Source organism: Rhodamnia argentea, chromosome 11 (genome assembly GCF_020921035.1).
Source record: "Rhodamnia argentea isolate NSW1041297 chromosome 11, ASM2092103v1, whole genome shotgun sequence".
Lineage (NCBI taxonomy): Eukaryota > Viridiplantae > Streptophyta > Magnoliopsida > Myrtales > Myrtaceae > Rhodamnia > Rhodamnia argentea.
The window spans coordinates 20476040-20502153 of NC_063160.1; the positions used below are offsets into that span (position 1 = coordinate 20476040).

The following is a 26114-nucleotide window of genomic DNA, read 5'->3' on the forward strand; positions in this document are numbered from 1 at the left end:
ACCCATTTGGCGTCCAATATCAGATTTTTTTTTTTTTTTTTTTGACAAGAACAACAGAATTGACGAGCACTCCCTTTGACTTCCACATACGTTTCTCTGGATATGGTAAAGAATGGACTATTGCGACACTGAAAGACCATGCATTGCCGGGCACATGGCACTGGTCTTTTTTCCCTTCCATGCTTCTTATGACCATAGTCTCAGAGCTTTTGCTGGCAGAAAGAAAATTGTAGACCTGTGCAGTTTCAATCTGTTATCATGTAATCTCCTACACAGTATACGATTCCCTACAGAAGATACTTTTAGGACCAATCAATGCCTTTCAAATGTGGCCATCTCTCAGTCGAAACGACCCATCGCATGAATGCTGTTCTGAAAGACTTCTATAGGCAGGAGTCCAGTCGGAAGATGGAATCACGAGCGTTGAAATTTGCATAGCTGTCAGGGAAAGACTGCTTCAGGGCCTATAGGAAAAGTTGCAGATCATTTTCTTCGTTAGAATAAAAGATTAACATCTGATGCTTAGGACTTGATCCCAGTACCTGGGGCATTAAGCATTTAATGATAGGGATCTATAAGATGCATGTACATTCAGGATCTGATTCTCTACATTTGTGAGAAATGCAGTAGTCTAGAGATAGAATGGTCATATGCTTTCTGCCAGGAATCTCGTGCAAATTGCCGTGCCATGTTTATATCAACAGGAACCACAAAAATTTGTCACCCACCACAGATAACACTGATTCAACTATGCTTTATTAGGAGTTCGATATCTGCTCCCACTTCAGCAATCTTGGCTTCTTTAGAAGTCCTTGCAGCTTTGGCAATGTTCTCAACATCAAAATCCAAAGCGATTCTTTTAACAAGACCATCAAGCATCTGCTCAAGAAAATTAACAAAATCATGACCAAGGCTCCACAGCAACAAATACTGTCACATAGATTCACCGGGCACAAAAGAATAAGATACCTAAGTCAAGCACTAGATCATCAGTCATAAATATCTCCATGTGTTTCACTTTATAAAGAACCAAGCTGCATACTGCCCGTTCACTGTAGTGTAAGTTTCACTTTTATTCTAAGCCCCACACATCATAAGGAAGCACCATAGATGTCAAACACATAAAAATTTCTAGAGCCACCAAGCATTATTAGTGAACCTTAACTTGAATTCGCTAACAGATGCACACCACAAAGTAACAACACTTTTTTTCCTGGACAGTCTAATGAACAGCCCTAGAAAAACCCTTCCTATTCTTATTGGAGAAACAAAGACAAGTGTCGAGATAAATTGCAAATCAAGGTTGAAAAGAGAGGTCTGTTAGTACCAACGATCCAATAGCTACTAAAGCTCGAAATCTTGCATCAACTTCTAAAGATTCATTTTCTGCAAGCTGAAAAAAGGCAACAGGAAATTATCAAAATGAGGTACTTCAGCCACTGAACGAAAATCAAAAATAAAAGCTTCAGCAATTTAAGCAATCCATCCAGAAGTGAAAAATCAAATCCTACCTCAAGTGTTGCTGACAGAACTTGAGATTGACCTTCTTCATCCTTCTTCTCAATCAATAGCACAGCATAACTGTGAAGGGTAGAATTGGACTCTGAGTCATAGAGGAAATAACATGTCCATCGAGCTACCATGATAAAAAGGTAACAAGTTGGAGCTACATATATCTTAAACAAGATGAGCGCTTAAGTCACTGGTATACTTAAAATAACAAACTAAGCCTCAGTAGACTAAGTAGGGGTCAGCCATATGGATCCTTTTACACCAATTTTCACTCGACTCGGCATCAAACCTTTTCTAAGACATGCATGTAATTTTCCTATTATTGTCTCCTTTCATGTCTTTCCAAGTTTTCTCTTGCCTTTGTTAGCCCAAGTCTCCATCCCATATTCACTGGTGTTCTTATAGCTAACAAAAAGAAGAAATCATGTTGCCAGGGTCTCAAGAGAGAGAATAAGATATCAAGGGCTAGTAGTGTATGTACACTTTCCACTAAGATCAATGATCCAACTACTGCAATGTCATTATCTCTTGACCATAAATACAGGCATACTGATTCTATATGCAGATGACACTAGCCTGCTTAAAAATGATAGTATCCAACTTATAGAGTCAAAACATAGTTCTTTCTGAACATTCCATGTCAAGAATCCATCATATATGACAAACATCTTATCATCTCTACCAGCTAAAAGAAAAGCCAGGTAAAAGGGAAAACACTACTATTTGGTTATGAATTTGATGATAGTGCAGGTGCTTTATCTTCTTCAAGGATAGTCTAATCGATTTTCAACAAGTAATCATGAGAGAATAATCATATGAGTTCCAGTTTGGAATGGCATTATAATCTTAAGTAAGAGAATATTTCAGAACAAGAAGCTTCAGTAGTAAACTCTGCCTATGTATGTTTACATAGCCTGTCCCAAGCCAGGGTAAAGGAGGAGGGTTGCGTCGGGCGTAGCGAGCCGGTTGTAAAATATAGCTATTTTTATGAGATGAACCCTTATAATTTTTTGTTGGAGCGTAACCTTCTTAGCCACGCGTTGCATCGGCGCCGGGTGTAGCGAAAAATGGGCAAGGGTCCTTGCACCAAAATAGGTGGGTGCGAGGGGTAAGGAAGCTAGCCTTGGGCCATCATTCCTAGAGTGATGCGCCACATTGGTGCCCGGATGTGGTGGTAAGTGAGCTAGAGTCCTCACACTTTTATGGGCGAGTGTGGGGGCCAAGCGATGCCCGGGGGATAAGGATTCGCTTGGGAATTGGAACATAGGAACCTTAACGGGTAAGTTGCGGGAGTAAGCAGATACTTTTGCTAGAATGAGAGTGAATATTGCTTGTCTACAAGAGACTAAATGGGTAGGAGAAAAGGCTAAGGAAGTGGAAGGCACCAAATTCAAGTCGTGGCACACAGGCACAAAAAAGAGTATAAATGGAGTTGAGATTTTGATTGATAAAAGTTTCAAAGATAGAGTTGTTGATATTAAGAGAACAGGAGATAGGATTATTTTGGTTAAGCTAGTAGTGGGAGACCCGATTTTGAATATCCTTAGTGTTTATGCCCCCAAGTTGGATTGCACGTATTTGATAAGAACAGATTTTGGGAAGATCCGGAGGAGATTTTAAGGGGGATACCACATGAGGAGAAGGTATCCATAGGAGGAGATCTAAATGGACATGTTGGTCAAAATAGTGGAGGTTTTGACGGAGTTCATGGAAGATTTGGCTATGGGACTAGAAATGAGGCTAGCAAAGACATCTTGAACGTTGCATTAGCTTATGATTTGATGTTGGCAAATACCTTCTTTAGGGAAAGAGTCACATCTAATCACTTTTCGCAGCGATCAAAATTGTAGCCAGATTGATTTCTTTCGTGCCGGGAGAGAGGATAGAGCCTCGTATGTAGATTGCAAAGTCTACCCTGGAGAATGTGTAGCTACGCAACATAAGTTGGTGATCTTAGAGGTTCGGTATAACAAAGTACTGAAAATGCAGCGAAGTGCTCAGAACCCAAAATAAGATGGTGAAAGTTAAAAATAGGAAAAACAAACATATTTCAAGGAAAGAATGCTTCGGGAAGGACCATGGCAACTAGAGGGCGAAGTAAATATGATGTGGAATCGGATATCTAACAGTATCCAGAGAGTGGCAACGGGGGTGTTAGGGGAAAGTAGAGGGAACGAACATCAAACAAATAAAACTTGGTGGTGGAATGAAGAGGTGCATGAGGCAATTAAACAAAAGGAGTGTTTCGGATGTTTGCATAAATGTCCTACTGAAAAGAATTTGCAAAAGTTTAGATTGGCGAGAAAAAATGCCAAGAAAGCTATGCGAGAGGCTAGAGGCGAGGTTTTCTCCGATATGTACAAAAAACTTGGGAGCAAAGAGGGAGAAAAAGGTATCTATAGGCTTGCAAAGATAAGGGACAAGAAAAGTAAAGACTTGACATAGGTTAGATGCATCAAGGATGAAAATCAAAAACACTTAGTAAGAGATGCAAAAGTTAAGGAAATGTGGATGAGCTATTTTAACAAGCTTTTTAATGGAGAGAGCGATAGAAGTGAGGTGAATTTGGAGGACGCTTCTGATGATTTAAATAAACCGTTTGTGCGTAGAATTAGAGCGTATGAAGTTAAGGAGGCATTAAAGAAGATGAAGACTAATAAAGCCCTTGGACCCGATGGTGTCCCTATTGAAGTGTGAAGATGCTTAGAGGATGTGGCAATAAGTTGGTTGACTAACCTTTTTAACAATATTCTTCAAACTAATAAGATGCCCGATGAATGGAGGAAGAGTATACCTGTGCCTATCTACAAGAACAAGGGGGATATCCAGAATTGTTCCAACTATAGAGGTATTAAGCTTATGAGCCATACAATGAAGTTGTGGGGGAGAGTTATTGAGCATCATTTAAGAATAGAGACCAAGGTCTCTATAAATCAATTTGGATTTATGCCGGGAAGATCTACCATAGAGGCTATCTTCTTGATACAACGGTTGATAGAGAGGTATCGAGAAAGAAGAAGGACCTACATATGGTGTTTATTGATCTCGAGAAGGCGTATGATAAGAGTGCCAAGAAAGGTTCCGTGGTACGTTCTTGAGAAGAAAAAAGTACCTTCAAAGTATGTAAAGGCAATCAAGGATATGTATGATGGTGTTACTACATGTGTGAAGACTTGTAATGGCACATCAAGTTATTTTCCAATCACAGTAGGCTTACACCAAGGTTCCGCTTTGAGTCTTTATCTTTTTGCCCTAGTTATGGATGAGCTAACAAAAGATATCCAAGATGAGGTGCCGTGATGTATGCTATTTGCAGATGATATTGTGCTTATTGATGAGACCAAGGCTGGGATTGGCGCTAAATTAGAATTATGGAGAAACACGCTGGAGTCTAAAGGATTTATGTTAAGTCGAAATAAGACCGAATACATGAAGTGTGAGTTCAACACGGCAAGAGGAGAAGATCAAGAATCCGTAAATATGCTCGGACGGGAGATACCCAAGAAAGATGCTTTTAGATATCTAGGATCAATATTGCAAAAGGGAAAAGAGATTGATGAGAATGTAAGCCATAGAATTAGAGCAGGTTGGATGAATTGGTGCAGTGCATCACGGTTTTTGTGTGATCGCAAAATCCCTCTTAGGCTAAAAGGAAAAATTTATAGAACAAGAAGGCCCGCAATGCTATACGGAGCTGAATGTTGGCCAACACAGAAGCGATATAAGCATAAAATGGGAGTAGCGAAAATGAGGATGTTAAGGTGAATGTGTAGTCATATAAGGATGGATAAGATAAGAAATAAAGATATTCGACGAAAAGTTGGAGTAGTACCGATGGCGGAAAAGATGAAAGAACATAGATTGAGATGGTTTGGGCATATTCTTCAAAGATTCCTCGATGCTACGATAAGAACAGAAGTTTATTACCGAGAGCGTGACATAAAGAAAGGAAGAGATCAGCCGAAACTAACTTGGGGGAAAGTAGTAAAACAAGATTTAATGAAGAGGGAAATAGATTAGCGTACGATTTGTCTTAGAACGGAGTGAAAGAAAGCCATTAGCATTGTGGAGGGGTAGAATTTTTATGTTCCGGACTATCCTTTTTAGTCCTTTTTCCCTATATATATTTATATAGTTTTATTTATATATAATTATTTCTTTTCCCTCAATCGGTCTTGCTTTTATTTTATTTATTTTTGGGTTCATCAACCGCCAACCCCAACTAGTTTGGGATAAAGATGATGTTGATGTTGATGTTGATGCTGATGTTGATGTTGAATAAGCTTCAGTAGTACCTCTTAGATTATTGGCAACATAATTGACATCTACTACACCATACCGAAGAAATTGCAAACGAACAACCTTTAAAGTGTTTGTACATGAATCGAAAAAGAGGAATTAAACTAGTTATCCATCCTTCTCAATTACAAATCAAATTTACACTGAAGATGAAATAGGCTCCTCTAAACAAAAGGCAAAGGGAAAATGAAGAAATAACTATCAAGACAGTAATAAGTAAACAGATTACAAGTAAAATATTGAGAGAAATTATCAAGAACATGAATTATTAAAAGGACAATGGAAAAGTGCATGCCCTTAACAGCAGTTAGAATATACTCACTTGAGTAATAGAGTAGAGTAGGACAACTGTAGATTCTTGTTCGGAGATGAAGAGCAGCTCGAAAACGCATCAAGAATCTGGGACATAATATCAAACAATAAAAAAGTTAAAAGAAAATTCAATCATATCCTAGTACCTGCATCTAACCCAATAATGTCCAGCAAAGCATGTAATATCCCATGATATACCAGGTTTAGAGCTCAACTAATTAATCAAGTGACTAATTTGTCGAGTTCACAAATATTCGAAGACAACAACGCTTGAACACCTATATTAGAGTACCAACCAACAAATTATTGTAACACAATCATCGAAGCATTGTATTGTATCATGTGAATACATTGAGAACAAAAGTTTGACAAGCTATGTTAGATTAGATTAAAGAACTCTAGAATAATTCTTAGACTAAGATAAAGGACTCATGAACGGCACACTTTTATCAGCTTCTCAAGAAACAAATCCTTTTGTTAGCTCCTTCCCTCTCACTATATGCGTGTATGCATGCATGTTTGCTTGCCTATATGTAAGTTATCCACATTTACATCTAAAAGAAACATGACAAAGAGGCAATAACCTCACTGCGATGCTTCTGCAACCAATTGTAGTATGCTGAATTCCTGAAGAGATTAGTAACAGCCCGTATGCTGGTTAAGAAATTTGCAGGAACGGAAGGATTCCCAGTTACTCTCTTGATTGATTCCATAAGAACATCTATCACAGTGCAAAATCAAAGTCCCATCAGAATGAAATATTCTTCAATTTCCAACAGCTAGTAAAGTGCATTCGAACAAATAGGCCTGAATTCCTAGGTAATCTGGTCTGAGAAATCATCCACTCCACAACTTGTCTAATATTTACATCTAAATTTAGAAGAAATTGACAATACCCTCCTTGCCCTCTAGATGCCTCAGAAGTCCAGCTGCCCCATCTGGATGCAGGATTACCATCCTGAAAATATCAATAACTGCAAAAGAATGAGCACAATAAATCAACTAATCACAATGCATTAAATCCACACATATATAAGATGCTACAATGGAGCAAAATTCAAGTTGTTGAAGCACATCAACATATCCGGTCAAGTGACCAAAGTTTTATTGTTCACCCACTCATTGTGTCAAAACCATCCATGAAGCAGATTAGTTCAATATGAAAAATTTCTCACGGGGTTTCCTAGAACTATTTCTCCTGTTTGTCCAAATTCATTTTGTTTTTTCCCTCTTCTTGGCACGTCTTTGCTAGAGTTGAACAATCACTGTGGAGCATTAATCAAGATTTGCTTCTTTCTGATCAATTTAACTCTGTTATTAGTAACTCCCCTTCAGCTGGCCCCACAAGCTAAAATCTTAGTCTTACATTCAAAAACCCAAGAAGCATCTTCCTGAAAGATTTGTTGTCGTGCACACCAGATGAAAGACCAAATCACGCAACTTGAAAGAAATAGAATGAAATTTACTGAGACATCAGTATCCACACCAGAGATAAACGTGCATGAAGAAGGACACAGGTTAAAGAACCAACCAGGAAACATCATTTCGCATGGCCATGATTCAAGCAACTTCAACATCAAATCAATGTCAGCATCAGCAAATTTGCTAGAATGATAATGCGACGTGTCCTTTAAAATTTTGACAATTGCTCCCAATCTCGCAATCTCTATATCCGTCAATGATAAGTTCTTCTTTTCCTTCAAAAGAGTGGGATGAAAAACAAATACTGTTATATGAACACTAACTTATAGACAAGGAATAATATCAACAAATGTCTAGTAATGTGATAAAACAAGGCAATTCTGTCTCAAGAGAATAGCCCTTCAGAATTCACCATTTGTTCTAAGCTGATCTTTGAAAGAGTACAGAAGAAAAGAAATACATCTAAGAAAGTTGCAGTAAGAGAAATACAATAGAGCGACACCAAAGGGTAATCTGAAACAAACTGCAGCAAAGTAATGGTTAAAAAACACAAATAGAAATTGATTACCTGATTAGAGAGCAAAGCATTATTAAACTCATTGATCTTTTTAAGAATTCCATCAAACTGAGCCACATCAAAGACCAGCATTCCTTTCTGCAAAAGAAATTGTGGAGAATGGATGAGATAGTGATATTAGTGGGTTATCACTTAACTAATTAGATAATTAAAGAGTCAATAACTGGATGAGAAAGTTATATCAGGGAGATATCACCCAACTAGTTATATATCAAAGAGTCAATAACTGGCTTTCCAATGAAACTAAAATGCAACATATTGTCCCTCTGAGGTGCCCTAATCACTAATTTAACAATAACAGACTACTGAAGCTAATATATGAAAATGTTGAAGCTCAAAACAGAAAGGAACAAGTGGCTGTTGGAGCCACGAGAATGATTTTGTAAGTTTTATTAGTTCTATTTTTCAATTTTGTAGACATAAGAACGTACTAAGTTCTATTAGTTTTCTGGAATTATCAAAAGCAAAGACTAAATTTTGATATCATTCTTATCTGCTCTTCCCTCACTTAGGTGGTCTTTTGAGCTATCTATATTTATCCCTTCATATATCTCCCATTGCTGCCATGTCCTTTAGCAGGCCAAGCACACTTCTTCCTAACAGTTCACGCTGAATGTAAAATCACAAAGAAAAATCTTTCCAAAATGACTGAGGATCATCAACCATCACAGACTCTAAAGCGGGATCAAAAGCAAGCGGTCCTGGATAAAACACAGTATATATAGCAGGACTTTCTTTTCTCAGATGGCGGATAGATATAGAGAAAAGTATTCTTTTCGAGCTGCCTCCGAAATAGGTGCAGCAGATAGAAGAAAAGAGGTCCTGACTTTCTTTTTCAATAACAAAGGAATGTACCTTTGGTATATGCCTGAAAGTAGGTCTCGCTTGTTTAGCTGACATGTAACAAGAACTCGCATAGTGTTAGAACTAAAATATTTCTTCAATAGACGAGCGGTTAGAGCAAACACAAAGTTTGTTTCAACAGCGTACCTGCCAGCTGTGAAGGTGCGCCAGGAACATATGCACTGGCTGAGAAAGAGAGAGAGAGAGAGACCAATGAAAATGGAGCCCTCAATAATTGGAACATTAATATGTCACAGCGCCGTCGCCAAAATATACTCACAACCAGTATAGGGATCACGAAATGATGAATCAAGATTGAAGTCGCTCTGCCCAGAATTTGCAAGTATGAACTCCACTATCTGCTGGCGATAGGAAAGAGGAAGGTTCTCCTTGAGGAGCCACTTATCGGCAGTGTCGTATGGATTATCTGGAAAAATCTCACATTCTAGAAATTACACATTTCTAAAGAAATGCATCAATCAACAATATATTACAAAGACTACCAAAAATTAATGGAAGAGATCTGCATAGGGATATGTTTTTCTAGATTAATCTTAAAAAAGCAAGACGTTCCATTGGAAAGGTGCCAACGCGGTAGCATCCCAAAAAATGTCACCACTTGCCCTGCTGAATTCATGACTGAGGTGTTACAGTTATCAGAATTGATTAACGAAGACAGTTGTCTATCCCTTCCTATAACGCTGCTCTCAATGTTCTTTCTGGCTGAGTAGCAGTGTACCATAAAGACATGAAAGAGCAGACATTATGGAGTTTCTTTAAGTAAGATTATTTTAGATACTATAAATTAACACCAAAACAGCATATGATAACAATTGATCGCAAGGGCAATATAACCATCAAATAATCATTTTTTCATTAAGCTTCACTCTTCAAGGCCAAAATGAGGATCTCCGCATAACCGACTATTAGGAAAGGATCAATTTCCTAAAGCTGAAAGTTATCTCTACCTTTAATTATCATCAGCTCTTCAGCTTTGAGGTTTTTTTTTTCAAAAATGTTATACATCTTCATTTCCCACATCTTATAAGAAAACGAAAAAGTTATTTTCAGTAATTCATGGTACTTCCATATCTTCCACCCTAATTTTGGTCGGAGGTTCTTATAGTGCATTTTTTTCCCCTCAAAAATCAGTTTTTTTGGCATTTACAATTGAAATATTGTAAAGAAAAGAAACTCTCCCTGACTTCCCAGATATCAATTACATGATTCTGCATTTTCAGAAAATAGAAACGGCAACCACAAGCATTTTCCTAGTAGGTTTGATTTAACTTGATAACATAAAACTGGAGAATTTTCTCAAACAAAATCACCCGTCCTTGGTCAAAGCTAGATTTGCAATGAAGAAATCATAGAGATGGGGATACCTGATCGGTTGTAGGGCAACTTCCGTATGGGCTCACCATCTCCAATATCAACATCAAATACTGCACAATCAAATGCTTTGATTTTACTCAATATACACACATAACACCAAAGCACTCATCTAGAATATGAGGAGAAGCATCATACCGTAATCATATTGAACGCCATCTAAAACTGGGTGCTTCATGCTATCTTCTGGTCCATCAACTACTTCACCAATCTATACAAGTAATCGAAGGAAATATTTAACTCAAAATAAAAATAAAAAAAAAGCAAAAGGATTGACGAATATTAAAAAAACCTGGTTGCATAAAGGACATGCACAGATATCTTATCTTGTTAAAATAAAGAGTCACAAAAAAAAGTGGAAAAAAATCTCCAATGCACGTGGAAGAAGAAAGATCAATTTAACTAAAACATCTAATAAGTGCAAAGTACACAAGTATTGTCAATAGAGACACTGCAACTCTTCTGCATACATGCCGCATTTTCTATAAGATATAGCTAAAAAATTTTATAGTTACTTGCATGCTTGAACTGGGATAAAAGAAGCGAGCTATCAGAAGGCAACCTGTCTGAGCAGATGTTGCTTGGCCTTTCTTCCTCAAAATCACATAGCTAATTAAACTCCACGAATTTATTGCCCATAAGAAAGAAAAGGGAAAGGGAACTATCTCTAAGAACAAGAATTTTAAAGTTAACAGCATAATGCTCACTCATTGAGAACATTTCCTTTTGAACATCTGTCTAAAGAGGACATAATTTTTGTTCATTTCCAAGAACCTTGCACCCAATGATAAATTAGTCATTGCCAATATATGTCTAATGCCTTAACACTCAGACATATATAACTCCAACCAGTTATTCAAATGTAACTTGTAAATTTAAGGCGTGTCTGGATTAACTTTTTTTTTTTGCTAATCTACATCTTACGATGCATGCACTTTAATTTTTTTACCCGAAACAAATGAACTTTCGCAATATATAAAGTGTTCACACATAGATTCGCAACTAACTATTCAGCAACATTTAAAAAAATGTGGATGACATTGTAAATTTTGGTGGGAAAGCACCAAAAAAAAAAATCTCGTTATTTTGAGAAGCATAATCAAGGAGGCCCTTAGTTGCCAGCACAGTTAGTTGGCCACAAGTAATGCAAATTCTGCAGTAGTCAAAGCACACACACTTAACAAGTCACTTGACAAAATGTTTCTGCAACTACGATGATCTAATGCTGCACCAGGAAGATTAAGTGTGCTGCAGTGCTAGATTAAAAATCTATCATATGTAGAAGCAGTTACAAAAATAATAATAATAATTTGAAAAATACCTTATCCCATTTTAGTTCAGATGAAATCCATGCATATGCCACCCCATTGTCTCCTTCTCTGATTACTTTTGTCTGTCCATCAGTAGTTCCTGTACACAATATAAATGAAGCATTTAAAATAATTAACAACACTTGCAGCTTGATATTGGAATCCGCATTTGATAGCTCAACAATTACTTAGGTTGCATTTGATAGCTCGTATACAAAACCAAATAAGACAGGATTAGATAGGATGACAAAGCTCCAGTATTTTCCTAGAATCGGATGTTGATTCAGTAAATTCAGGATATATGGATATCTCCATGTAAAGTGATTGGCAAAGCTAGAACAGGACCAGATAAAAATTTCAAGCAGTTAAGAAATTAAAGACCCCTAGATTTACTGACCGGACACCAATGTGGTAGTTTCCTGAGACCACCACGACTTAGGCCACTAAACATATTTGTAACTCATTGAAATCGAATATGCAATTACAGTTACAGTCAAAGCAAGGATCCCCTTAGGAAGATCAATCCACCTTAACGACTCATTCCTAAAGATTTGTGTTTTGAAATGGATGCATTTTAACTAAATAGTTATGACTTCAATCAAGTTATTAACTTCTCTTTTCTTAAACTAAATAGCTGTGACTTCAAAGCAGTTTATTAACTATTTCTCTACTTAATTAAGGAATAAATAAAAGAAAGTGTTTCGACCGAACAAAACTGGCTTAGCTTGATGACCATATTAAGTGAACATATTCAACAGAAATTTCCAGAAAAAAGAGAAGATAAATAACTGAAGGGTCATACTGGAATTAGAGATCTAAAATCCTACCTGGCACTTGTAAAGCCTCTAACCCAGGCAACTCTTCCAATTTCAGTCCTCCGACCCTTTTCCTGAAACAGACAAAGTAGAGAGAGAAACGCAAAAATAAGCGCCGACATACATTAAATTCTAAAGTGTCTTAACCTGCGCTTTAGAAAAGTAAGATGGATCACTACCCTAACCCTTCAGCTGAAAAAGTTCACTACCTAACCAAAAGAAATGATTCACCATAACCTCTCTTGAGGAGCAACATGATCAGATATTCTGCTATACAGATCTCTGGTAAATGAATGTTGTGGTCATAACAAGAAATGGATGACAAATGAAACACTGTCAAATTACTGAAAATTAAAAACCTTGCAATCATTCAGTCTGCAAATAATGAGTACCAGCCAAAAGTTTAATATCATCTTATCTATACAGCTTAGAAAGAGGAAGAGAAAAAGCTCCCCAAAGTCCAGAATTCAGAGAAAAAAGTGGAAGAGGAAAGAGAAAGAACAGTCGCATACTCAAAGCCAGTAATCATCCTCTTAATCATCACTTCATGATGCATATATCACCTTTAAGGAACTGGTATACATCAGATATTGGCATCTAATTAATTATAATACCTGCTTCTCTTGTAAGAAGATAGTCCTGAATCAAATAACTCGAGCTCAGCTGAGTCAGCCATCCTATCTTGTTGATTTGTCCATATACGTATGGCCCCATCGGAACATGCTGTCACAATTTCTCCATCTTCCAAAAATTTGGCGTCCCATACACAACCGGGATGCTCGATGCTCTGAACACAAACTCCATCTGAAAGATCAAAAGCTCCCAAAATCCATAAGATAATAAATTAAATTCTGATGCAAGGAAAAAGACTTCCAATTTCTATTAATCATCATCTTTCAATTCGCCTCGTTGATTACTTTCTATAATTGCTATAGTTAGGCACATTTGAACAGGTCCTATATATGTCAGAAAGGTGGAGACAAAATAAGCGGCTGACTGCATTGAGAGAGCATCCGCATTAAATCCAATAAGGAATTATTGCATTTGAAGAAATGCTTAAGGTGTTTTACAAGGGAAGTCATTTTCATTTTAAAGCAACCTATAAAAAGTTGGAGCCACAGTCAAAAACAGCTGCGCCCTATTACACTCCGGACGCCATGTTCAACGAAGCAATGTGCAACATAGTTGACACCAAACAGAAGCTTCCCACCACAATAGACAAGAACACTTCCAGCCAGAAGCATAAAGGATCCAAGCCATAACGCATGAGAAGCTCTGTAACTCTACTGTAACATAATTATTCTAACAAAACCATGAGAACCAGCGAGAAACAGCTGGATTTAAAAAATAAAAAAAAAATAAAAAGAGAATAAGTGATTGGTTAAACACTTATTGCAACCCTGGCAGGAAGTCAACAAAAGCAACTACCTTTCCATATTTTGGCAAAACCATCTTCACTGCCACTCACTATAAGGCCTGAAGCATGTGAATCAACAGAATAGACTATAGAAGTATGATCAACCATCTCCATTAGACATTCACCACTGACTGCCCATAATCTGATAGACCTGTTGTCAGGGGACGAAAAACTATTCACCAACAGCAAGCGGCAAATTATAGAACTCCATAAACATAATTAGGCCAAATAGAATGAGAAAATTATACGAAAAAGTAAATGTAATAAGCTTAGCAGTATGCATACTTATATGCTATATTCAAAGATATGACAAGCCAAATACAGGCTCCCTTTTAGCCCAGGATCACAAGCTCAGACCTGCTCCGCCAGGCTGTGCCTATGAATGATAAGATAACTTCTTAATGGCAAACATTGGACAAGGCATCACCACAATGCTTAAGCATTTCACTTAGTTTTCTCTTGGTATGTAAGTTTCCAAGCCCATGCAAGATTGGTCAGACCAGCCACAAAGAGTTGGAACATACATCTTGAAGCAGGTAATATTAATATGAGCAGATCTGGACAAACTTCATTTGTTTGCAGCAGTTTTCCTCAAAGGTAAGTGCAAGTTGTTTCTACTCTCAACTAACCTTCCTGTCAGCCCGTATGGAATTCTTGAAATCCTCATTTGAGTTAAGAAGGCATGTAAGGACTAAAGCATTATTTGACTTGAAAATTTGAAAAATGACTTTTTTCTGTTGTTTGATTAAATACTACAGAAACTTCAAAACTTGCAAAGAAGCAAGAGCATAAACTAACTACTTTCATGGACTTTAGACATAGTGAACACTAACAAATGAATCTTTCTACTTTACCAAAAAAAAAAAAAAACAAATGAATCTTTCTATACCATAAACTTAATTCAGTGAATCACCAAGGAAAAAAAATGAACCTACCCATCATGTGATGCAGATAGAATGCCCAGATCAGGCATCACTGCCAAGCCTCGAACGGTATCTGCACCATCCTCCAGTGAATAAGTACATGGAACAAAACAACAACCATCAACCTAGTTCATTTCTGTCAAAAAGCAGAATGCACGAGGGGGGAAAAACAAAAGATCATGTAGAAGGAACTTCTATCATTTCAAACAAAAGCAACATCGTTACAGTACCAGCAGAGGCCCAAAATGTTCAGCTTCAAAAAATTGAATAATAGCTTATACAAATTCACAAGGACTCCATGAAATTCAGGCTTCATAAACACAATAGAGAACCAATAGTTTCCAGTCATTAAAGAGAGGAAAAAAGAACTGCTTCAGTTTTTAAACAGTTAAGATGATAAGTAACAACATAAGAGGGGGTTTCTCTCAAACAGCTTATTATCAATTCAACAGCTACATAGCAGATTTTGGAGCATAATAAATTACTAAACTGCTATTGACTATTTCACATAGTACATCAGCTAGCTCTAGCAGTTTTTCTTTATTTTTTGTTAAATTAGTAAGTTGAAGCAGATAGAAACAGAACGAAAGAGAAAGGTTAACCTGTATGCCCAACAAAAGTCTGAGTGCATGTCTTTCCTCTCCAGAGTTTTAAGGTTTTGTCGCTCGAACCTGGATAAAGAAGAGAAACAGCTTATCGATAGGATTCTTCTTGATCTACTAAGAATTTCAATACATCTATAGATGAGGCTGGCGGCAGACTGCAGTTAATTAGGAGTAAAAAGAATCCACCATGTCTTGTGGAAAGAAAAGTATTGAGGACGTGAGTCTAGGACCACAGATCACAGAATCATTTGTAAACAAAATCGTAACAGACCAAGAAGCACCTAAATCAAAGGAAACTTAAAATTTAAATGGAATAATGTAAAACAACAAGACCTCCTTGAACTTTGACAAAACTTCTTGATAATTTGTTGGGAGAATGACCCAGTAAACAAGGTTATTAGGAACATCTTCTCTTGCAAACTCTAAAATATAAATCATATTTTGTGCAAACAAAAGTATTGGGGGGAATACTTACCAAAAAAAAAAGTATTGGGGAGAAACATAACAAAAAAGGGAAGGATATGATAAACCTTTCCGAATCCTTAAGCTCCTAAATGTCAGAAGAATAATCCTTATTCTTTTGAAGTTATGTAAAATAAAGACCTCAAACAGAGAGAACCCGACCTGTAACAAGCTCCCCCGAGGGAAACCTTATAACTGCTTGTACGGGTGCCTTATGAGCCTCCCAGTGTTCAGTAGGCTGGCCATTCCTCCATCGTATTAAGGTACTGCAAATAAGCATGAGATCATCAGGCCATATTTCATGTGCAAGCAGCAAAATCCATGAAACCAAGCCAATGCCATTTTACTCTGACTTGTCTAAGAAATTCAAATATAGCAAAACTTGGGAAACAGTGCCAATGGAAAAGTTAAAGTGAGCTAAATTGACTAGGCCTCAAAGCATGTTGAACTATAGCAAATGAAGGCCATTTGGTAGGGCTTTGATATTTCTCACAATATGAAAGCAGAGATTTGAGAAGAAAATTTAAACTTGCATTACACAATTAAAAACCAGTAAAGATAGAGTACTCTACTTTTCCACTACTATTGAGCCACGAAAGTAACAACAGGCACTAGATAGTAGATATATTCAACACCTCCAAGCCACAATTAATTAAACAAAAAAAAAAAATCAGCAGGTAAGATTTCTCCAAATGGATTGAACCACATATTAGCAATATTATGATGTTAATCACTTAATCTCACGACGTATAGACAAATACCAACAATGCACAATTTCTCTAGAACACCGGAGACATTATCATCTGCTTCGACTCACCAATCAACAGAGGCAGAAACAATGTCGTCGCCATCCAATGTGATGCCGGTAACTTGCATCTGATGGCCCTTCAATGTCCGTGCCTCTCCAGTCCTCAAATCCCAAACCATCACTAGAGTGTCCATCCCACCAGACACGATCCCACCCTCCGGAAGCTCCCCGCTTGGCGAAATCCATGCCAGGGGGCCCACAAAGCTCTTGTGCCCTAACAGCACTTTCGCCGCCTCGTATTTACGCTTATCGCTAGCGCTAGGAGTCCACAACCTCACCGTCCGATCCCTCGACGAAGTCGCTATGTTGCCGTCCCCGCACACGCATATACCACGAACCTAAGGATGAATCGACGGTGGCTCACATAGGCTTAGAAGAGTGGTGCATACATTCAATTCTAAAGCAAACGCAGGATGAGATCGCTTCACGGGAAATGCGGCACAATTCCACCAACGAAGAAATGACGGAAATTATCGCATGAACTTACATCGTCCTCGTGGCCACGAAGCTCGCACCGAAGCTGATAATCTTTGAAGTCGATATCCATCGCGCAGAGAGACAGACAGACAGACAGACAGAGAGTTGATGAGTGAGGGAAACGAAGCTGACCAAATCAGCGTCGAGGCTTTGCTTCTTGCCCAAGCTCTTGAAATTCTTCTAGTGCAGGGCAGGCTCAGCATTTGATGCTGAGCAAGAACTCGGTTCGGACCGCCGGTCGAGTACATCAAACAAACCGAAGCTCGAGATCGATGACCTGTCAAACGAACCGCCGGTCGAGCATCAAACGAACCGAATCGAGGTGCGGTGCCACAAATCACAATCACTCAATCGGCGACGGACCCCGACTAACAGGGACCCAACTTATTAGGACAGTCGGCAGTCCAATATGATTACAAGCCCAAGAAAATTATGTCGTCCATAAAACCTATATTAACATCAAACCCAAATTTGACACAAAAGTCTAAAATAATTTAGCTAACCTTTTTTAGGGTAACGTGCAATCTTTGAATATAAGATCTTAGTAAGATTGATGTTGTCTTGCGAATTGAGCGATCTGACGCCTCGTAATATCTAATTTCATATTAACAAGAAAGTGTACGTTTAAGTTAAATAAGTGGGTTGTTTCATTTTACCATCAATTGAAAAAAGCAAACGCAGTGAAGGAGCTTTTCATGAGGTTAATATATAATTAATCGACTTTGGAGTTTAATTATTATGTCACGGAGATTACTAATTCAGCAATGAATGATTCCACATAAGATGTAGACGCGGACGAAGAACAAAATCGAAGAGTTTACTAAAAGCTTAGTCCAATTTTTTACTGGACTTGAAGTCAATTCTAAGGGCCTGCATGGTAACCATTCTCATTCTCTGATTCTGATTCTGATCCGGAAAAACTAATTCTGGTTCAAATAAATTTTTTGATTCTATTCTTGAATGAGTTTTAGAGAATCAAAACGTGTTTGATAATCGCACAAAATTTTTGTTTCAAAAAAATGATTCTTTCCCTATTTTTTTCATTTAAGTCAAATAACTATGCAATTAATTTATAAAATTTCATCATAAATTAAAGACTAATTTTCAATACACACTCAAATAATTTAAAATACATTATTTTTTAGCATGTCATGAATGAAATACAAATTTTAATACATGATGTTTAAAATTCTTTAAATGTTGCGTTTTCTAAATACATAGAAACATCTTGTAACGCATGGCTATTAGTATGCATGTTGGATGCCCTCATCCTCTGCAATATTCTTTATAGGAGAGTAAAATCTATGAAATTTAGGGCCCAACTTTATGAGAATAAGGTCAAACTAGCATAATCTAAGCTTTTTTCTATTTTTTTAGGATTTTCTAAATTTTTTGTTATTTTTTAAAAAAAATTATTTTTTATTTTTATTTTATTTTATTTTTATTAGGTAGAGAGGGCAAAATTTCGAGAAAATTACAAGGAAAAAGTGAGAGATGTGAGACTTGATTATGTTTGCTATTTTCAAAAATCATTCTTTTTCCCGAAGCAACTTTTTTTTGCTTCCGGATTTTACTCTAAAACCGATTCTGATTCTCCAAAACTAATTCGGGGAACAGAATCAGAATCAGAATTATTTACGTTACCAAACGGTATTCTCATTTTTTACTGTTTTGGGATGAGAATCAAAGAATGAGAATGGTTACCATGTAGGCCCTAATATGTTTGATTTTTTTGTTCACAAGTTGGCGTACACAATTATAGCTTGTTTGTCAACAACCTGAACTGTATATCAATGTCAACTCTATCCATCTCTTTTCTTTCCTATTGCCTCTTGCTGTTCTTGTTAACGCTCTGCCAATACTCATCTTCCCACTTCTCCACCTGCCAAGTCAAGTTAGCTTTGCTCTTGACGAAAGCTTCAAACGAAGGAGGGTCATATGGAGGAGGCAGAGAACAAGGCGGCACTCGGCTCGGCGACCTCACCATCGAATCCAACATGAATTTCTTGTATGTCCCGCTCACGGGGCACGCCATCGCCTCCGAGCACAGCTCCACGGCGCCTCTCGGTATGGTGGGCTTGTACCTGAAAAGCTTCGCATATTCGTTGAGCAGGTGATACATGTAATCGTAGACGAGCTCCATCTTTAGATCCTCGTATATGAAGCGGCTCCCAGCTTCTCCAATGGCCTTTGCCTGTGATCAGACATGGAGAATTTATCAGTTCATCACCAGCACGCGGCTTAGGCCTGCTTGACCGGGGGAAAGGAAGAGAGAACAGACCTTCTCGGTATGATTGTTTCCCCACTCAACGGCAAACTTGAGGGAGGTGCACTTGGCATTGTCCCTAATCGGCCAATAATGCCGCAACGGAACGAGGCCTCTAGTGAAGAAATCGACGTACCAAGGCCTGATTAGCAAGGCCATTGAGTTGCACGCCAAGATGTACTTCTGGCTCACGGACCACGCCCAGCCTTCGATGTATATCTTGTATCTGTCGCAAATGGTAAACTAACCATTACAGTAATGTCGATAAACTCAGATACAAAATCAGATTTAGAGCATTCTGTACCGGTGAGTGCACTGATCCTCTAAATTGGAGTGCTTAAACCCTTGTTGAGATTCTTGACCCCAGTCCTAGCATAGATCGATGAATCGTCATTAGTCGTAGTTCTTGGTCATTTGTCGTTCATCAAAAGGCACCAGAATAACTTGCTACTCCTAGTTCTGAAACACCGGGTTCCAAAGAAGACACTCTTGCAGCTTTCTAAACTCTCTAACTAGAAACTGTGTCAAATCGTTACCTGAATGTAAACCCGCGTGTTCCAGTCATGTTTCTCGCTAACATTGCACTTGAGAAGGTCTCTCCTGGTTTTACCCACGAACGGATTCCCTCTCCAGTAAGCATACGGCTTCCTGTACGACCAGGTAGTCCTCTTATTGCTTTCTTCTATGTCCTTCAACACGTATCTCCACGGCTTTATATTCGTCTCGACCCTGCAGTTCAGTTAGATAACCCTCTTGATCAACTATGTCGCCAAACATAGCCGGCTAAATCGAACTTCAAGATAAAGAAAGACAAATCAATCCACATGTGGCAGCATCTTCCCATACATAAGTGTGGATGATTAGTGGAAATTAAGATTAAGGTGAAAAGAACAACTTGATACTGTAAGTACTGCCGGCAAAATCGGACTCCCAGACAGTAAATGCAGTGAAAAACGGACATGCGCGACTCTGCAATTCTTAATTCGAGTTCAGTTTATTGACATCAAGTCATCTTGCACAACATTTTGTTCTTTGTCCTTTGGAGTGTGCAGAACGAGAGTTTGGAAAATCAATTCCCGAATATTGATGAGATAGAATTCATTACCATCCCCAAAAAGACCAATCTGGAAACACGATATCCAATGTCCTCCGATCTGCATTGTATCCAAACAACGGTGGAGGGCCCGATTTGGGGAGGGGAAAATCCTTTGATCGGATGAGAGGTTGATCGTTGCAATTGAACATCAGCTCCAAATCAGGAAGCTTTCCAGGGTACCATCTGAGAAGCTGTAATATGCCCCACAGAGTGAACACATCCCGGGTCTGATAAGCTGGCCTAAACTTCTGCAAGTAGACCTTCCCATCCAAAATCACTAGCTGGAAGTGTGCAGGAGGTCGAGCTCTTTCGACCATGTCCTTGGTGATCCCAGTCTCTTTCCATGGTCGTAGATCTTCGTGGATCCATCTGAAGTACGACGGGCATTCATTGCCAGGTTTGTGATGATGGAGATGGCAATCGTGGGTCTGTTTGGTTGTATAGTTCACGGGACAAGTTCGAGTCATGTTCCATTCTGTGCATTTAAGAGGGATATCTGGTGCTTTTGATGTAGTGAATATTGAAAACTGAGAAGGACCTGGAAAGATGGACTAAAAGGCACAAGCACAAAGCGTCAGTTGCTTTAGTCATCACATTCTGGGAGTTGGGACTCTACCTCAAACTCAAAATGAGTACACACTAATTTCTTAAAACCATGTTAAATACACAACTTACTGTGTGGATCCAACCGGCGAAAACTAGCGCGCTAACGAAGAGGAAAACGAAGGAGGAGAGGACAGCCCGAGGGGTGATCGATGCATACTTCTTCAGCCTCGAATGTGCTTCTTCTATCGCCCTTCGGATTTGCATTGTCACCTGACATTCACCCATAATTAAGAAAGGAGATAACTTGCTTTATATAGTAGAAACAAAGCATGAACCGCCCTAACATGGCTTCACTACACGAAGCCGTCGTGGTATGTGAGGCTTTTGAGGTTGAAACCGAAGGAGACAGGCTCAGGAAAGGCACGTTCTCGTTCTCAAGCTTCTACCTCATGGCTACTCACGTTATCTTTGCGGATAACACAGAGACCATGAAGTTGTCTACTAGCTCAAAAAGTTTTCCTCCGGTATTCAAGTGAAAGATTATTTATTATTCCATGTCATCAGCAACGGTAGACGAGGATCGAGATCACTTACCGGATGATTGTGCGCACAGAGCCCACCTATCTTCTAATACAATAAAAAGTTTCACTTTGTTGAGCTCATCGGAGCTAAATTGACACGAGTCGAGAGATTTGATGAGTCTCACGTTACCGATCTCTTCGACCCGGAAGCCCTGTTGCAGAAAGAAATTCTCCTACCAGAGGACTTCTTGACGTACGAAGTCCTAATTGTGTATTCAAATCAATACGACACCTCGAAAGTACAAATTGCGTGGATTGTCTGGGACATAATCCATTCTAAAAAGCAAACCCTGAACCGGTTACAAGATAGAGTTGACAAATCTGCGGCATTAAGAGAGGATCTGCTGACGCCATAAAGAGCCCAAGGAGAATCATACACGACCTCGCATATGCTCTGAGTTTTGACTTTGACCGTCGCGGTCGAATGGCATCACCATCCGAACCACCAATTTCCTAGTCACCAACCTTCCTTTGACTCTTGTCTCTTCTTAGGAAAATTCGAAGACTATTCCTCGAGAATGACAACCGTTGAATTTTCCCCGTGTTGAACTTGATTCCATGGAATTTTCTATCGCGAGATCACTTGCCAGCTAAGTGCGAGCTAACTTCTCCAGTTGCATCGGAATGATTCGAGACAGTTTTCGTTCAAATCGATGGATAAATCGATATTCTCGTGACATGACATCACGTATCGATTTTCAATAGGATGCGAAATTGAACTTATTATGTCAATACAATCTCAAATCAAGGTGACAATAGTCAATAAAAAAAGGGAAGTATTTGCAAATGGTGGGCATTTCTCCAGTCTTAACATTTGAAAGAGGATGAATAACAAATTGATCGATTATTTGAAGAAATTTATTCACTTGGAGCATGTCCTCTTGATTAATCCTTCTATCTCCAATTCATGACCGAAGGAAATTACAGGAAGCTCCCTTCTTGCCTTCACTGGTTGGGATTCTTTATGATCCTTTGAAGCACCACCGTCCTCGCCCGCCGTATGTCGCGGCTGCAGTTGTCGGCCTGAACCCCCAATTTGTCGATGTTCGTCATGAAAGCGTTCAGCTGCTTCTTGATCTCGCCCACTCCAATCTTCACCGCACCTTCCTCCACTGCAAGCCCGGCATTCTGAAGCATCGAATGGATTTCGATCTCCAACCGGTGGACCAGCACTCGGATGTTCTCCAAGTCGCTGATGGCCAACCCTGTCCCCACCTGCATCGTGACCACGGCCTCCTTCTGCCCCTTCACCGCGCTCTCGTAGTTCTTCAGCAGCGAGTCGATCCACTTCCCCATGGAGCCGATGGGAACGGATGTTGCCGCAGCAAGAGCTGCCGCGACCGGCGGAGCAGCCACTGCAGCCGCAACTACAGAGCAAATCAGGACGGCGGCGAAAGTCGCGGCAAAGATCATACTCGAGACTTTCCTCCAGGCGTGGATGCACCTGAGCTTCTTGTCGAGCTTGCTCTTCCGGAGCTGCAGCTTCTCGAGCATGGCGACCTGGTTCCGGTAGACGGCCTGGAAGATGCGGAAGAACTCCTCTGTGAACGGGTCGCCGGCAGCCCTGAAGCTCCTCAGCTCCTCCAGCGTCCTGGCATACCTGTCGGCCCCTCCGGCCTGGCGGTCCTCGTCCTCAAACTGCTGTAGCGCGACGAGGATGAGCAGCTGGCTGTCGCGGGCATGCTTGAGGCACTTATCGAGGGCAGAGAGGAAGTCGAGGGTCTGGAGGCTGTTCTCAAAGTATTCCTCGACAAGCTCGAACAGCTCATGAGTCCGCCAGATGTCCTGCTTGCAGTCCAGGATGACCCGGACCACCTGCTGGTTCATCTCGAGGAGGCACCCGGTGACCTCCCTGAGGGAGTCGAAGGAAAGGGCTCGAACCTCGACGCCGGCGGCGAGCGCCCCGATCGCATGGCTTGTCTGGGCCTGGAGGTTGGAGTCAAAGGACTGGAGGTCGGCATCCGCCAGGCAGGCCGCCTCGTAGGAACTCAGCTCTGATGCATGGGCCGGGTCCGGCGGAGCCCTGGCGTGAGTGTTCCCCATGAGCAAATCCTTCAATGTCGGATCGGATCCAAAAAGCTCCGCGGAAATCAGTAGACCTGGTTGTAAACAGAGAGAAAATAGGATTGCGGGTGAAATGCAAAGAGAGAGAGAGAAGTCCGATTATAAATGGGAGGAAGCTTGAAGAGGAATTGAAACCATTAACAGCCAAGAAGAGGTTTGTGGTGGAGAGGAGAGGATTAAGGATTGAAAGGATGATGAAGAAGACGATAGCTTGCACGCATGGAATAAATGAGGATTGTGGGAGGGCATGGAAAGGCGGGAAGCAATGAACTGCTCTGCTCAAATCCTCGCCCCTTTCTCTCTCCAGAGAAGAAACTTGGTGTGCCGACTTCGCCTTTTACCGTTCAGACGCGCAAATTAACGTTCATGAAAGACGAGGTTGAACATCTTAGGGTGGTGACCTAATGTTACAGAACCTTCGTCCCCAAGTTTGGCGGACTCCGTCTTCACTTTGACCAGTCAAGCGGGCCTAGAAAAGCGTTCGTGATTGTTCTCGCCAAATTTGATCCCAAGAGGAAATTATACATGAACGACCTTTACGTTTCCAATCATCTGGCCATCATGGTCGGCCATAAGAGATTACTCGCGACCTTCCCCTATCCTTTCTTGGCAAAATCTCTGTGCGGAAATTTGCTGTCCTAGATTGAGAAATAACGAACGGATACCAATCACTCACCTTACGGTCCTAGCCGGACGAACGTACGTTTACGTGTAAAATTTTAGCGAAGCGCCTCTTCGACGATAGAGCGACTAATTATTAAGAGATTTACAATTCGCCAAATCTTTCATTCTCAATGGAATACAATGTGTTGCACTTATCAACTACAAAAATTGATGAGAACTTGATATGATATGAGTGCAAAAAGAATGAAGGGGCTTTACCGAAATGCTGTGGAACTCTTGATCGACTTGCTGCTTAGTGTGGCCAAGGAGAGAGCCTGAAGGAGGAGGAGGAGGAGGTTGAAGTGAAGAATGGAGTAGGTGAATGGCATCCGCTTTATAGGGTCTCCTTGACCTTGGACGGAGACTTGCTGAGCAAGAAAGTCAAAAGCAAATGGAGAAGGCAGTCAAAATTGTAGAGGCCTTCACACATCTACCTAAGTTGTCCATGCAAAACCCTGCATGTGCCTCTCCATGCCATCAATATGATAAATTCGCAATCGCACGCTGGAGATTTGTTAGAATATGTCTCGAATTTAAGCCTCAAAATCCCGATTCGCAGGAGAGATTTCCTATTTGGGATGTTCGGCTTCATCCGATGGACACTCTAATTTGGAGATTAAAAGGAAAGCCCGAATTCGGAAAGTCCATTGTTGGACTGTCCTTGCCGCTTTGGGTAAATGTGAAAGTGCGTCCAAAAAACGCGAGATTAGTTTGGGTAAGTCCGACGGTTGTCTACCAAAAATGCAGTTGCATACCAAAAATGCGGAGGTTAGTTTGGATAAGTTCGAGAGTTGCCTATGAATACACAACCTTTAACCTCGTGGAGTAAGTCACATTGATCGAATCGCGTGAAATTTGGTGCCCGGTGTATTTTATTGTTCAGTTGCTTGTATTTTCGCAGCAACTTGAATTGAGTTGGTCGGATTACGCAAGTTCGATCTCGCCTCCGACATTTTGCAATCAAACTCGATTGAGTGACTTCGTCAACTCTAAATTGTGGCTTAACTCAACTTGGATAAGTTATAGTTAGAAAAAGCTTGGGTAATTAATCAGATCGAAGATGAGCTCAAGGAGTCAAGCTCTTGAAAAAGAAAATCACATATATCTTGGTTCTTGAATCTAGCATTTACATTATTACGAAAAACTCGTTATAGTCCGTTAGGACCGCGATGCATTATTTCTAAGTTTGAGCTTGATTTGAATTAGTGTGCCAGCCACTAGGCACGAGGCTAGATTCCGAAAGAATTAATCGTGAAAAGACTCTACACATTTTGCATCATATGGCAGCGAGCGACACATCGGCAGATCTACGCTTTCCTAGATATCCGCTAAACACGTGGAAGATGTGCTCCTTTTTTCTCGTTCTGATTGGAATTTAGAAGCTTTAAAGCTCTATTTATTTCGCGAAAAATAAATTATATTTATTTCATAAAGAATAAATGATATTTATTAAATAGTAATCATTTGTGTCACTTATTAAAATGAACGAACGAAAATTATTTTTATCATCCATAAAAATATTTAGACATAAATTGTTGTCGATAATCAAAATATATTTCTTTGACTAGTTATTTCAAGCAATGTGATCATTTTTAAAAAAATAATTTTAAAATTATTTATTTTTTACGGAATAAACGGAGCATTGATATTGGTAACGGCTCTTCTTTTCCAACGAGACGTGGCTACTGGTTTTCACAAGTTTCCCAAATATGAAGTCGTTAGTA

General features: G+C 39.6%; 4 protein-coding genes and 1 long non-coding RNA gene across 10 annotated transcripts in view; 2 read left to right on the plus strand and 3 right to left on the minus strand.

Annotated features, from left to right (window-relative positions):
• LOC115735585 (DNA repair protein REV1) overlaps positions 1 to 26114 on the plus strand; it is an 870695-nt gene that overhangs the window by 651017 nt on the left and 193564 nt on the right. The gene's annotated exons all lie outside the window — the stretch shown is intronic.
• On the minus strand, positions 174 to 17353 carry LOC115735798 (phospholipase A-2-activating protein). 5 transcript variants are annotated; one of them, XM_030667200.2, is made up of 23 exons: positions 17185 to 17353; positions 16707 to 17035; positions 16052 to 16155; positions 15425 to 15493; positions 14835 to 14895; positions 13911 to 14050; positions 13097 to 13286; positions 12495 to 12556; positions 11679 to 11767; positions 10496 to 10568; positions 10351 to 10410; positions 9246 to 9392; positions 9113 to 9151; positions 8978 to 9015; positions 8114 to 8200; positions 7655 to 7820; positions 7020 to 7097; positions 6708 to 6844; positions 6134 to 6210; positions 1512 to 1581; positions 1328 to 1393; positions 729 to 879; positions 174 to 464 (listed from the first exon to the last, which is right to left on the minus strand). In XM_030667200.2, the coding sequence occupies exons 1-22, from the start codon at positions 17242 to 17244 to the stop codon at positions 745 to 747; spliced, it is 2277 nt and encodes a 758-aa protein (XP_030523060.1). In that variant the 5' UTR covers positions 17245 to 17353; the 3' UTR covers positions 174 to 464; positions 729 to 744. The 5 variants fall into 5 exon arrangements, 4 of the variants coding, with proteins under 4 accessions (XP_030523060.1, XP_030523062.1, XP_048128875.1 ...); XM_030667202.2 differs by having other exon boundaries at positions 174 to 542; XM_048272918.1 differs by lacking the exon at positions 1328 to 1393.
• LOC125312920 lies at positions 4592 to 24965 on the plus strand. The gene is made up of 3 exons (XR_007197002.1): positions 4592 to 5585; positions 8819 to 8820; positions 24953 to 24965. It is a non-coding gene; the product is annotated as an uncharacterized LOC125312920 (long non-coding RNA).
• Positions 18962 to 21380, minus strand: LOC115735752 (O-glucosyltransferase rumi homolog). The gene is made up of 6 exons (XM_030667146.2): positions 21212 to 21380; positions 20546 to 21087; positions 19977 to 20169; positions 19745 to 19809; positions 19456 to 19666; positions 18962 to 19368 (listed from the first exon to the last, which is right to left on the minus strand). The coding sequence occupies exons 1-6, from the start codon at positions 21365 to 21367 to the stop codon at positions 18997 to 18999; spliced, it is 1539 nt and encodes a 512-aa protein (XP_030523006.2). The 5' UTR covers positions 21368 to 21380; the 3' UTR covers positions 18962 to 18996.
• On the minus strand, positions 22436 to 24084 carry LOC115735803 (UPF0496 protein At4g34320-like). Its single transcript, XM_030667214.2, has 2 exons — positions 23863 to 24084; positions 22436 to 23762 (listed from the first exon to the last, which is right to left on the minus strand). The coding sequence occupies exon 2, from the start codon at positions 23704 to 23706 to the stop codon at positions 22609 to 22611; it is 1098 nt and encodes a 365-aa protein (XP_030523074.1). The 5' UTR covers positions 23707 to 23762; positions 23863 to 24084; the 3' UTR covers positions 22436 to 22608.